We start from the raw sequence: 14,697 nt of genomic DNA on the forward strand, positions 1-14,697 counted from the left end.
CCAAGCAAAAACAAGGCGGCCTCCACGCCTTTTGGCACTGGGCAAGGCGGCCTCCGTCAAACAAGCTCTTTCTGCCTTGACACCATCAATCAAGCCCGAGGCGCCCCCTCCGCCTTCCCAGGAGAGGAATCCCGCTCGCTCGCCCACAGCTGCTTCGTCGTCTTCTTCCCGGCGCCGAACCTCCTGGGCTCCGCTTTACTGGGATGCGGGCCAAGGCACAATTACACAACACGCCGGGCGATTCGGCAAGCCAAGCATGCGGCTGCGGCCGAGCCCTGGCCTCTAGAGGACAGCAGCGGCACTGCGCAGTAGCCCGATCGCGGGAAGCCGCTTTCTGGGAGGAAGCCTGCAACTGAGAGCGCGCCGCGCGCACCCGCTCCCGGCCACTCCAACTGTACGCCCTGAGGTGGAAAGGTTAAGAAGCCCTTCTCCCCGTTCACGCTGCGGGCTCCCTCAAGAAAACCTACTCAGGGGATTCGCCTTACAGTCAGGTTTACACGTGCTGCAGAACGAGGTGGTGGAATGCGCTGTACTACTTTGGGGAGGGGGGAAGAGAGAAACGACGTGTTGGAGAAATCTCCCTACAAGCGAAAAATACCATATTAAGTAGAAGCCCACTTCGTGCTGTGCTCGTTTCTACTTCTTTAAACAAACAAAACACACACAACAGCAAGAGATATTTTCAAAAATATTGCCCCTGCAATCTGAATAGGTTCAGGCCACTATTCCATCTCAACGTTCTAGCATCCCCTTCTGCTGCTAGTGCAGACCAGAATTTGTACCGAAGATGGATCTTTCCTAGGTAAAGCCCATATCTGGGTAAGTGTTCCATGCACATCTGGCCATGTTTAACTGCACTTACCACATGTGGAGATCCATTTGCCTGCAAAACTGCAATATACGCCAGTGATTGATCTCTGGGATGGATGTACGGCTGGAATGTTAATGCTGCAGATAACTGAGCCAGCCCATGTGGTGTGCACTCCGTACATTTAAAGCACATGACCACCACCCCCAAGAATCCTGGGAAGTGTAGTTTATCCTTCGCCAGTGGCAGCTGGTGCCTACTGGGCCTGGCGGGACAGAATGCAGGGAGCCCAATCAGTAGGTGGAGCCAGAACCAATGTCAAGCAGAGCCAATTCATTCTAGTTTTGTCCCTCTCCTCCTCCTTGCTGAGTTCTACAAGGGGCAACATTGAGACTAAGGAAGAAGAGGCCGACAGGTAGTGCCACCACCCACTGGCCGGGTTGAAAGAAAGAAGGCAGACAGGTGGGGCTAGGTGAAGGCAAATTGAGGTTGGTGGGGCAGTGCCCCACTTGCCCTAATGGACCAGCCTCCACTGCCCTTCACAGAGTTACAATTCCTAGCACCCTAAACAAACTACAGTTCCCAGGATTCTTTGAGGGAAGTGGACTGCCTTCAAGTCGATCCCGACTTATGGCAACCCTATGAATAGGGATTTCATGGTAAGCGGTATTCAGAGGGGGTTTACCATTGCCTCCCTCTGAGGCTAGTCCTCCCCAGCTGGCTAGGGCCTGCTCAGCTTGCCACAGCTGCACAAGCCAGCCCCTGCCTTGTCCGCAACTGCCAGCTGGGGCGCAACTGGGCTCCTTGGGACTATGCAGCTTGCCCACGGCTGCACAGGTGGCAGGGCACATAACCCCTGAGCCACTCCCTGTGGGGGTGATCTTTAGCTGGCCCTTGACACCCAGGAGACACGAGTGGTGATTTGATCTCACACTCTGGACTCTCCCCAGCCAGGCTCTCCTCCCCACTGTGCTATACCAGCTGTTTTGAGGGAAGTCACGTGATTTAAATGTATGGTGTGTATGTAGCCACAGCAAGTGCATTTTAACACAACCAGACCCACATATCAAGGGTAAGGATACAAACATATGGTGTGAGCCCTTTATAAACCATGTCATCTGCTACTTGCAATCTGAATAGGTTCAGTCTACTGTTCCATCTCAAAATTCTACCATCTCATGCTGCTGCTGGTGGAGCAGACCACAGAAAAACCCCACTGCCTCTCTCACATATCTTTCAGGGTGTTTTCACGAAATACACTAAGGGCGCTTCCAGACCTCTTTATTTAGCATTCATCTTGATTTATTTGCAGGGAGATTAGACTAGCTGGCTGAATAATAAGATGCTGTTGCCCTTCCTTCGCCAGTCTTAAGCAAGGAGGCACAGATCTTCCTTAGGAAAGACAGCTGAAGCTAGGGTCAGCTCAAAACCTTTTGCCACCAGAGACAACACAAAGTACAAGATGGTGTCTCCCCCTCCCCATTCCACATAAGAACTTGGTTCGATTGGCAGTTGAATCTTATTTCATCAGTGGTATTGGGACAGCATCCCCCAGAGTGCCTAAATTCTCATGCAAGGACATAGAGGAGAATGGTATGTTGTTGGGGAAATTTAAATGAACGTATCTGCAATCCCTGGTTCAATTGCATGAGTTGCCCGAGAGGCAGGAAACCAAGAGCGGCCAGCTGGAGAGGCTGGCCACGCAGGATGGGGTCCCTTGGCCACAAAATGAAAAGGAAACAGTAGAACAAATTTTCAGGAGACTTAAGAGCATGTTTGATATATGTACTCTGTCTGAATGGAACCAGATTTTATTCCAGAGGCCGGTGACCTACAGAGAGTTGAAAGGAGCATGCTGTTGCTCTTCAAGCAGCTTTAAAATTGAACAATTGGAATCAAGTGAGGACCAGGAAATGGATCAAGTATTTAAGCAGAGGTTTGTGGAAGGGTTATATGATGATGCTTTGCAAAGGGAATTAAAATTGTTCTTTTGGCAAAATGGGGAAATACTTTTCTTGGATTTTAACGCCACAAAGCTTCTGAGAAATCCTAACAAAGATAGGGCTGTTGTAGAGCAATTTTGGCTGGAGTACGACCATATCAGTGCCTCGCAGCAAAGGTCCAGTGATGCTAACTCAGCACAGGTTGGAAGGAGGATGAGACTAGCCTAGGGGCTCGTTCACACGGTGACTTACTTTGAGATTGGTGCTACTTGCATCCCCATTTAATTCGCATGGTTCACATGACATGGCAGGCAAGGAGAAGCTATAATGAGTTTTCCTCTTTAAATCCGTATGAACCCATTTCGCTGATAATGCAAAAAGTGGCTTAACCAGCCACTTCCATCTTGCTCTGTCCTCCTGCATTGGAGTTCTGTTTGCCTACTTCACTTGAATTGCACCCTACACCCTCCAAGGCTGAATGTGCAATTGACAAGAAACAACCATCCCCTTCTGTTTGCCTACTTCACTCACTCCCCCCATCAGTTTCATGTCAATTGCACCCCCACCTTCTCCTGAAGCAGGAGAGGTGTGCAATTGACAAGAAACAATGAAACAGACTAGAAACAATGAAAGCGACAAAAAAAACCATCCCCTTCTCCATTAGCAATAGTGATACTCCAGACAGAGGGAGTAAACATCCTTCCCAGAGGAACGCCGACTTGTGTGAATGGAATACAGTGTATTTGAAGGTAGGAAGTGTGAACCTTGCAAATCTATCGCGACGGCAAAAGCTGCATCTTTAATACGAAGTTCAGTTCCTGTGTGAATGAGCCCTAGAAGGAAATGGTGGAGGGAATCATCAAGATGCTGGAAAATTTATGGAGGGGAATGCAAATGTTGAAGGAAGATCTGAAGCAAGAGTTTATGAGGGCTGGATAATGGAGTTTTGGAACACCATGTAGGTCTCAGGATAAGTTTGATGAGCATGGCAGGCCTGCCTGCTGAACAGGGCCGGTTCTAAAGGGCATCCAGGTGGGGCACTGGCCCGAGGGCCCCTGGAGCTACATTTGCGATTCACGGAAGCATCTGCAGACCACCATCCCCCCACTACCCCTGCTTTACCTATCCATTGTTTTTTGCGGCGAGCAGATTTACTATCAATTAAGATGGCGGCCGAGGTTTCCTTAAGGGGCTGAAGCCTCTGCCGCCATCTTTGCTGATGGCACGCATGCATGCTACACACACTCGTTGCTGCCATCAACAAAGATGGCAGCAGAGGCTTCAGCCCCTTAGGGAAACCTCAGCCGCCATCTTGATTGATGGCAAACCTATGCGCGCCGCAAAAAATGGAAAGGTATGTGAAGCATGGGGCTAGCAGGGGGATGGCAGGCGGTGTGGAAGCTCCTGTCTTGCAGTCCGTGGATGCTTAAGTTCTGCGGATCACAGAGAGGGAGCGGAGGGGCCCACGGCAGGCTGGTACCCAAGGGCCCCGGCATGCCTGGGGCCGGCCCTGCTGCAGAAGATCTGGTAAAGGAGAACACATTGCCTGAAGGTGTATAGCACAGAAGGATGACATTGGCACTGAGTATTTGAAGAACTCCAAATGAGCTCTGGAGACGGGTAGGGAAGCAGAGCTCCATGGCTGTGGCTGCCAGAAAGAAAGATACGTAGGATTAAAGCCTGAGTTTAGAATGAATCCCCATGCTAGTGAATTTCCAATGGGGGATAGAATGGCAGAAAGATGCTTTTCAAACCAAAGTGCACTCCTGTCTAATGCAGGATGAGCATTAGAATTACTGCTGCAAGAAATGCAAAAAACAAAAAAACCCTACCCCTTGCTGATTTGTCAGCTGTGAAAACGATCTTAGAGATTTCACACCGGACTACCAACCTTTGAAGGGCGGGTGAGCGTAGCTGCCTGTCTAGCAGCACTTTCATCTAAAGCAATTAGCAGGTGAACTTGTTTAGCTCCAGAGGTTAACAGCTTCACCTGCTAATCACTGTCAAATGCACTGGAGCACTCCAGGCTAATTTTTTTTTCTGGCCTGTTGGCAGCCCTTTCCATATGTACAGGGTTGCATCCTAAGTCAGAGTGAGAACATGTTTGTCCAGTCACTTATCCTGGGATAACAATCTCTGGACTCATTTCAACCTCAACCTCAGGTTAGTTTATACATTCAACATGTGAAAAGGTAGGCTTGAAGGAACTGCAAAAGAGCCAAAAACCCTCCCTGAAAGATCAGAGGCTCGTGGATTTGCTCTCTTTTATTCTTGAATAAGGGCTAGGAATGACTACGTGTGACACCATTCACACAAGCAGCAATTGCATGTTTGTTTTATTTTCAGAGTAAAATGCAGAGGTAGGCAGCCTGTTCCAGATTGTGACCCTAGAACCAGGGATAGGAGGGCATTACCCTTTTGCTGGATCAGTAGTCCAAAACTGGATTGGCACCAAATTTCCATTGGTGCCAATGGAAACTCTCACCCCAAAGCAAATAGCAGATACTATCCAGATCAGCACCCCTTCAACACCTATTTACTCTTTTAAAAAGCAGCATCAGTGTGATTGCTAATTGCTTGAATAGTCTTGCATCAGTTTGGCCCTAAGAGATCACAGAAACAAGGGGTGGGGAAACGTTTCCACCCTGAAGGCCGCATTCCCTTCTGGGCAACTTTCTGGGAGCCACAAGCCAGTGGTGGGCAGGGCCAGAGGCAAACATGGCATATCTTTGAGCCAGGTAAAAACACACGGCCAATGAGGGGTGTGGCTTCAGGAGAGTCGTGAGGGCTAGACAGAGACTCTTGGAGGGCTGCATATGGCCCGGTCCTGAGGTTCCCCATCCTTGATGGCGAATAACAGCAAGCTTCTATCTCCAGCAGGGATGGAAAGATCTGTCAGTTTCAGTTCTCTCAGTTTCTTGTTTTTCTAATCTTTAATTCAATTCTCCACATTTCTGTAGCAATTTGTAATTTTTAAAAATAAAAATCCTCTCAAAATTCTCCACCGTTTTACGGCGAATTCCTCTTAATAAACACTTTTTTGTAGGTAGTTTTGGCTAATGTACACATTTTTGCAACCAATTTCTTGTCACATAATGCATTCTTGTATGTTACTTCCACTCAAATATTCATTTTTATGCACACTTTCTCCTAACATACGCATTTTTGTAAACAGTGGTTGGCGAACTGCATTGCAAAATTAGAATAAGTGCAAATTTTGAAGGATGGCTGTGTTTATATTCTCATTGTTTCGGAAAGTGCAGATTTGATAGATTTGCCTTGAAATATAAACTGAATTGAATTTCTCGCCCATCTGTAGTCTCCAGTAGTGGGCTCTGTCTTCACAGCAGAAGGAATTTGGGGCTTTGCAGGATTCCAGCATGTGTATGAGAAGTCCCCATTGGACTGGCAAACTTCAAGACCCATCTCCTTCTGTCTGTGAACCATATTCCCAGTAAGAACCCTGTCTTGGATGAAAAGTGTTAGCAGAGAATCTGACATGAAGCTACGGCAGTGAGCAGCACGGTGAAAGGGGATGAGATGCAGCTTCCACTGGCCAGCTGGAGCCCTGCGGAGAGAAAACAGTTATCAGTCCACTTCCCTGTGAACTTACCAGCAGATAATTTGAGGCAACCTTCACAGTGGAATAATAATACTTTGCACTTAGAAAGTGCCTTAGAATGTACAAAGCACTTCAGGGCCAACTAGTTGTGATGGTGACACAGGAGTATTTCTTTTGTACGCATCAAGCTGCATTTTGCTTTATTTATTTATTTATTTATTATTTGATTTATATCCCACCCTTCCTCCCAGCAGGAGCCCAGGGCGGCAGACAAAAGCACTAAAAACACTTTAAAATGTTATAAAAGCAGACTTTAAAATACATTAAAACAAAACATCTTTAAAACATTTTTTAAAAAGCTTTCAAGACATCTTTTAAAAAGGTTAAAATCATCGGGGGGTTTTAAAAAAAGGTTTAGATTAGTTAGTGATGTGCTCAATAAAGCCTGATATGTCTTTGTTCTTAAATAGAAGAAAATGTGCTCTTTGCTATATAGCAATATACATTGTTTTTACATGGGAAAAGGCCATAATGTTTGTGTGTGTGGTGGGGTTTCATTGCTTCCTGACCATAGTGGAAATACAAACCAGTGTTCCCCACTTTTCTTTCCTCCAAATTCAGTCACACAACATTTTCAAATCAAGCTGGCTAGAATATCACTTACATACGCATTTGTGGGACCACTGGCCAATCAGAGCAGCCATCTTTCCCCTGGGATTGACACTATGTTATAACATCATTCTTACTGGGCATTCCCTTTCAAATTTCAGAGGAAAGAGAAACCGCTGCTTGAAACGACAAACCTTTTTTCTCGTGCAAAAGAAACGGCTTTAATGGTGGGTAGTTAAAACAAACCAGGATCACACAACAGTTTCCTGTCCAGGTTTGTTAACAACCCACAGAACAAACCACTGTTTCCCATTTTCCAATGTCATGGGGAAAGGCACTTAGTTCAATAAGAATCATGACCGTGGCTTGTCATTACAACTGAACCCAGCCGATATTAAAATTCTTTTTTAAAAAATTGCATGCACAGTTTGAATGAGAAAAAAAATGGCGACACTGAATGTTTGCAAACTTTCTTTTCGGTTCAAGCCATAATGCTCGGCTGTCCTAAGACCTAAGCTGAGCCCCTGCCACATTCTTAACATTATTTCTGTTTGCAGGAATAGGAAATTATATACCTCCTGGATTATTTAACATTAACTATCTGCATTTCTTGGGAGCCACCCCTGAAATTAAACTTTCTGTTCTTCGTGGTCCTTACTGCCTTAATCAAACTTATCCATACAAAACCAAAGGGGGGAAAAACCTAAAGTCATGGTGGAGACAGAAATATTCTTTTAGCATCATTTGGGAAAACAGTCAAAGTCAGGTGGTGCTGGGGAAAAAATGACCTGCCTTGATCAAGAGAATCATATCTCAGGAAAGGGCCAGCCGTGACTATGCCTGATGGAGGCTTCCTTCCAGCAATTGCAGGGCCTGGCTTGTCACAATTCTGAAAGAAAAGGAAGAAATGGACTCTCATCCTTTTGTTCTAGCGGATTCTGCAAAGCTTAGCTCTGTAGTCTCAACATTTCTGTGTGCACCAAGATGATGGCCAGGGTAATTCCCCAGAACATTGCCAGCCAGGTTTTTTTTTTTGGTCCAGATCGCTTCTCGGCCTTTTGGCTGAGATCAAGTATAGGGATCAGGTGCAGATTTCATCACAGGTCAACTCTTCCTGTCTGAAGCAACATGGGTATTTCTCCACCCCTCTGATCATAATAGAAGAGGCTGGGAAGGCTACTACTAGCTCTCAAAGCTGTTGACTTGCCTTGGTCTAACCCGGAAACCGTGACCAGCTGTCAGGCCCTTTGTCAACATGCAACATCCTTGGGCAGCTGTCAGCGCCCCAGCAGTGCCTACTGCTGATGCCTGCCCTAGGCCCCCCTTTAAGCAGCCCTCTAATCTGAGCTTTTGGCAACAGGGTTTGGGAAGCCACCATATAAATTTCCCACAATGTCCCTGATGTAGTATCACTCCAGGGCACTGTGGGAAATTTAAATGGCAGCTCTATCACAGGAACATAGGAAGCTGCCTTATACCACGTCAGACCATTGGTCCACCTAGCTTAATACTGTCTACACTAACTGGCAGCAGCTCTCTGGGATTTCAGACAGAGTGCTTTCCCTACCCTACCTGGAGATTATGGGGATTGAACCTGGGACCTTCTGCATGCAAGGCAGATTCTCTACCACTGAGCTACAGCCCTTCCCCGAACAGAACACTTGCCGCCACCAGGTAAGCCCACTGCACCAGGGCAGTTCACTGACATGGAAGTGGACCCACAAGAGGGCACTTGTGCTGATGCCCTCCTCAGCCCTGGTGAATCCCATTTGCTGCTGCTTCTACTACTTTCCTAACTCACCACAGTGCACTTGGCTGTAGGGAAGCTGCAGAGGCGGATGCGACAGTGAAGGTACACCTCCTCCAAGTCCAGGATGAATGTGAAGACGTTGAAGGAGAACCGGCCAGTGAGAGATACTGCATCCTCCTCAACTACTACTGTGCCATCTCGAGGGTTGGGACACCTACAATGGGAATGTGGCACAGTGTAGAGGAATGAGCGTTACGAGGGCACATTCCCTGGTGCATGCATGTCACGCAATTGAATGAAGCATCAAGTGACAACTTGCATGTGAGAATGATGCATCTCAGAGACCCATAATAGACACTTTCATATCCACCCAGTGTCAACACTACAATTTTCAATGAAGACAGTCCCCATCTTCAGCTAGGTGTCATTGAACATTGACTGACGATATGGTCAGATTGGGCTGGTTCACACGTGGATGTGCCTTACTTGATCTCTGCAACATCAAGGGATGGATGATATGTACATGTGTGAAAGGGCTGTTGCAGATGTAACATCACAGTTCTGTGAACCAGGCCTTAAGAAGGAGCAAAATTTAAGGCATTTATATACCGCTTTTCAAGTGGACCTCACAAAGTGGTTTACATGTATTTATTTATAAAAAGTATTTATATACCGCTATTCGTTTTTTTAAAAAAATCAAAGCTGTGATTTCGTTTTTTAAAAAAATGTGATTTATGTGACTTTATTCATCTCTTTAGCTCTCCCACATAAACACCGCATGCAAGAGGCAGAAAGGGATCAAGATCATGGCATGAGGAGAGGGAATCGGGAATCTTTAACTCTTTGGCCCTGCTGGGGTCCCAGTTGGAAGTGCACCCCCAGACTTGCTCTCTGCAATGGGAGGAAAGCTCCCTTTGGAGCTTTGCATTGTAGACAGTAGGTGTGTGCGTGTGGAGGGCTTAATTCTAATCTGGATCATGGTGAGACAAAGGGTTAAAGCCTCCTCTCCTCCCCATAGCATGGCTTCAGTCCAGTTGAGGCCCTTACGCTTACTATTTATTTTCAAAAAAACCAGCCATAGTGAATAACATCATGTCTCATTTGGTCCTCAGCGTAGGGAATATACAAGTTAGGTTTTTATCTTGCTGCATTGCAGCCCCATGCCTGGGCAACCTCTGCTTCCCCTCTTTTCCACTGCTCCATACATATTCAACTTCAGTGTTGCAGCTTTCTTCTCCAGCTTCCCTTTCATGCCAGAGACAGGAAGGGGACCCAGGTGTTCTGGCCCATGATCTATTTCTTTCAGCCAAACCCAACTGCCCTCCCGATTCTTAGCCCTTCCTCTCCGGTGCTCTCTTCTCCCAGATCCTGGATTTCTGCCCGTCTCTTTCAAACCAACTGCATGAACAGGAAGAGCTAGCAAGCTTACTGGTTGGTGATGAGATCCCACCGAATGCTGGAGGAAGGGTCTTTCTCTGGTGTGGCCCAACACGATGACAAGGTAATCACAAAGTGGGTGGGGTCTGCCCCCAAAACGCTGATGCCCACATAGGCTCTGTGATTGACAGTGAGCAGGATAGGGCCATAGGTGAAGGGCTTGCTGTATTGGGGGTCTTGATACAAAGTCATGACGGTCTGGTAGCTCCCTTGGCCGGAGGTGAGAGTTGTGTTAATGATGCTATCAAAGGGGTAAAATAGAAGAGAGTTAACGATGCTTGTTGCTGAGGTTTTCAGAGCAGGCAACGGGGCAGCACTGCATGTTCTTGGGAACAGTTGCATGAACAAGGATGATGAGGGAAGAAGGAGGAGGAGGAGGAGAAGGAAGAAAGGTCTGAAAAGCATCAGGATGGAGGGACACGAGCAAATTTATGAGGTTGAGGAAACTGTGGCCTTCTAGATGTTGCTGAAGTACAGCTTCCATCATCCCTGACTGCTGGCCATGCTGCTTTGGGCTGATGGGAGCTGGAGTCCCACAACACCTGAAGAAGGGCCAGAGATTTCCCTTGCCTTTACCTGGCTTTTGTTGGAGTTAAGAGTCCTGAACTGGATGGGCCTTCAGCCTGGTCTAGAATGTTGATTCTTGTAACTGAAGAATGCAACACTGCCCTTTATTAGAAGGGAATAAGGGACAAAGCAAGCAAAGGAACCAAGAACGTCAGAGCCAGCATGGTGGAAATAGGCACAGGGCGGTGAGTATGTGAAGCCGTATGATTGGAAACGGCACAGAAAAGCTTCCATGATGGAAAGATATACACAAGGAAAGATGGGGTAAAGCACAATGAAAGGATATACAGAGAGCTGTCTGCAGGGGGTCAGGTGCTGAAGCCAACAATGGAAGGAGGCAAATATTCCAGGGGTGTGAAATGCTCCCTTGGGATATTTGGCTTCTCTCTTCTGTCCTTCCAGCGGAACTCACTCCTGGATAGGATGGATGACAGATGCCATTGAAAGGTTGATGTTCAGTGGGTAGGAGCAGGAGAAACGCAGGAAGAGAAACCGGTCTCTGCTGATCACCCCTCCGTAGGTGTTCTCCACATGGCCCTCCAGCACGTTGGAGTAGATGGCATGGGTTGCGTTGAACTGGAAAGGAGCACAAGCAATAACTTTGTGGACGGCCACTGCAGTGTAAAGGGACACGGAGGAACAGACCTTTCTTGTGTGCTTTGGCAGGATCCCTCTTCCTAGGCTCTAGGAGTCTGGAAATAATATTGGCAAATCCCTGGATGTCGTTCAGTTTAGATACCACCCTTCCAGTTTGATGAGTTGGTGGAAAACGTTTAACCATGGGGGTTCTCAGCCTCATGGCTGCTTCCTGTTATCTGGGCCATCCTAATATTCAACTGTTTTTATGTTGGAACATAGGAAGGGCTACACTGACAGGCAGCGGGTCTCTAGGATTTCAGACAGAGGTCTTACCCTGCCCTATGAGGAGATTCCGGGGATTGAACTTGGGACCTTCTGCTTGCAAAGCAAATGTTCTGTCACAGAGCTACAGCCTTACTCCCTGTAGGCAAGTGGGAATGTGTTTGCGTTATTTATGTGCCAAATAATAGTTTGGGTGGGTAATAGTCAATGCTGAGTATACTACAGCTGTGTACAAATGATCTCTTGATGTTCTCCATGCTATTTGTGGGTGAAGACTTCTTTTTTTGGGGGGGGGGTTCTCCAGGGGATGAAAAATTAACACTTTCTCAGGGGCGGGGACAGTGCTAGGTTTAGGAACAAGCCAAGTAAGCCACGGCTTAGGGCCTCCCATTATGAGGGGCCTCTAAATATGTTAGTGATAACAAAGAAGTTTTATGAGAACGGAAGTTGCTTTGGCTTAAATAACCTTTCATATAAAATCCAGCAGCAAAATTCTGAACCTTGACCTCCCAATCCACACCCCAATCCCATCAACTTCCTTTCCAGGGCCGCTGGGCTACTTGCATCATCCACAGGTTGCTCAACCTCACCTCAGACCTCAAGAGGAGACAATGGGAGCTAGCCTTCCAACACATTCTGAAGTCCCCTTCCACATCAGTCATTGTTTCCGCTAGTCCCCTCCTCGCCACTTTCCCCATGACTTTTTGATGGTAGGGGGACTCTGAATCTTGATAGGGCTTAGGGTCTCAGCATGTCTTAATCCAGCCCTGGGTGGGGATCACCATTAGTAGTGGCAGAGGCACCACTGTTTTCTCCCCCCCCATTAAAGTTTCTTTTTTTGCTGCTGCTGTTGCAAGTGAGAAGAGCAGCAGCAGTGTTGGCAGCAATTTTGCATCCTCTCCAATGCCTGGAACTAGCATTGGTCCTGTGGCAGGTACATGACAGCCACTATAAAAACATGACAGAGATATTTGGAGAAAATTCTACAAAGTGGCCCTTTTACTGGGTAGGTGGGAGCCAGTGGGGTGAGAAAAAGAAAAATCTCAGACATTTTCTCAGAAAAATGTTATTTTATAAATTTAGGCTTAGCTTTAGTGAATATTACACATACACCATTACTAATTATGCATGGATTTCCCCAATTTCACACCAAAATAAACTAGAATGCATATAAATTATGCAAATTGAGCAAATTTGCATGTTTCACATAATTTATTCTGCTTCTCTGGTCAAAGGGAATGGCCAACAGTTATTCAGGTTACACTACTACAACCAAACATATGCTTTTAATATCACAACCAGGTTTTCTGAGTTATTTTCTTTTCAGCCTTAAGAAGTGGAAGCTTGCCTTTCTTAAAAAGAAGGATGGTTTCCGTGTTTAATGCCATTCTCTGTGCTTGAACAACATACTCATGGGATTCTTAGAACCTTGTCAATAGCATTCTTTTTACCCTTGCTAAAATTCAACTTCTGCTGCCACAAAATGAAGAATCACTCTACCAGACAAAATTATGTAAATTGGGGCAAATTGTCAGGAATATGTTTTTAAGTGACCTGTTTTCCTCAATATTATGCAAATCCTGCAGATTTTAGAGATTTGGAATTCAGGAGTTTTGCAGCTATTTTTGTCTTATGTTAAAAAAACAACATTTCACCCAAATGTGAAATTCAGCAACAAATGAGGAGAATCTAAATTGAATTTTTGCAGCCAAATTTTAGCTATGATTTGTTTGAAAACTCCACACCCTAAACTCATTTCAGCACTCCCTGACAGCTGAACTAGCTTGATGTACAGGGTTTTTGTAGGTCTTTTGAAAGATTAAACTTCTCTGTCTTTGGGTTTTTCTTTGCAACCAGGAGGGCCAGAATCTTGTGGGTTTTTTTGGAACTATATTTGAGGAGGGATCATAGCTCAGTGGTACAGCACATGCTTTGTATGCAGAAAGTTCCAAATTCAATCTCTACCACCTCTGGTTAAAAGGATCAGATGATAGGTGATGGGAAAGTTATAGAAAACTGCCTTCTACTTAGTCACGGTCTTTGTTCATCTAGCTCAGTACTGTCTACTCAGACTGGCAGCAGCTTTCCAGCATCTCAGGCAGAGATCTTTCACATCACCTGACTGCTGCCTAATGCTTTTATAACTAGGTATCTTTTCAGCAGCTGCATGATAGGCTATCTGTTAAATGTTGCCTTTATGCCCAGTAGTTCTCACCTCTACTGTGGTCCCACAGGTCTTCTGCACAGTATCGAAGTGGAAGATGAGCCTGTCTCCCACAAGGGTGCCAGTGCAAGTGAGATCTGCCAGGTGCAGTCCCTCAGCAGGGAATCCATCAGTGAAGAGCAGGCAGCGGGAAAGGGACACAGCGCTGCTGCTGCCACTGCATGTCAGCTGGTAATCTGGAGTGAAGGAAATAATTTGGCACTCTGGTCTTGTTTCTGAAATAGGACAGCCGCAGATGCTATGGCCGGTGCAGAACCTCAACAGCGTGTGGCAAGAATATATGCAGGTCAGGGATGAGAGTCTCTCTGGGCTGGTTTGCACATGCACACACATTCCTCGCTTGATGACAACATCAAGGGCATGTGTGAATATTAAAATTGGGTAACACGAAATGACCATGTTTCAAAGGCAAATCAAAAAGGAGAAGCTAAAGTTCTTGCATACCATAAGCAGCCTGCTTGGCAGGGCCGTAATCTTTGTGGCAGAAACAACCCCATTTTCCTTTTTTCTCTCCACACCACTCGTTCTCTCCACATGCTAAGTCAATGCAAGGGTCAGCCATAGCTGGAGAAAGAGGAACAGATTTAGTAGGATTAATCAGTCGTACAGTTTGGTAATCTAAAATGTGTATGAATTTTTCAGTAATCACACCTTCAAATCCTCTGTGACTCTGTGATGCCAAAAGATTGGTGTGACACCTCCACCCCAACATTTATCTTTTTACAAAAGAAATTTCAAACTTTGGCCACGTCCACTTTGGCATACAGCTCTTGAAGTGGTAACCACAAATCAATGCAGCCATTGGCCTGAAAAAGGTTAGCCACCCCTGCTCTAGAAGGCCAGATTGCTCTGGGACACAGAAGCAGGATAGCTGAAGGAATGAATGGGAAATTTTGTCAGCATCAATCCTAGTTTAAGAGATTCAGAGCTCCTCAC

The 14,697-nt window shown here is 46.2% G+C and overlaps 1 protein-coding gene across 1 annotated transcript in view; it reads right to left on the bottom strand.

The window, feature by feature from the left end:
• Positions 1–6,009: 6,009 nt before the first annotated feature.
• LOC133370845 (IgGFc-binding protein-like) overlaps positions 6,010–14,697 on the bottom strand; it is a 50,070-nt gene continuing 41,382 nt past the window's right edge. The window contains exons 25-31 of the mRNA XM_061597722.1: positions 14,206–14,325; positions 13,753–13,937; positions 11,089–11,252; positions 10,102–10,350; positions 8,724–8,886; positions 7,715–7,811; positions 6,010–6,319 (exon numbers count right to left, since the gene is read on the bottom strand). Coding sequence (XP_061453706.1) covers positions 6,234–6,319; positions 7,715–7,811; positions 8,724–8,886; positions 10,102–10,350; positions 11,089–11,252; positions 13,753–13,937; positions 14,206–14,325 — 1,064 coding nt within the window. The 3' untranslated portion in view covers positions 6,010–6,233. The remainder of the gene's footprint in view (positions 6,320–7,714; positions 7,812–8,723; positions 8,887–10,101; positions 10,351–11,088; positions 11,253–13,752; positions 13,938–14,205; positions 14,326–14,697) is intronic.

This window comes from Rhineura floridana, chromosome 15 (genome assembly GCF_030035675.1).
Source record: "Rhineura floridana isolate rRhiFlo1 chromosome 15, rRhiFlo1.hap2, whole genome shotgun sequence".
NCBI classification, from domain to species: Eukaryota; Metazoa; Chordata; class Lepidosauria; order Squamata; family Rhineuridae; genus Rhineura; species Rhineura floridana.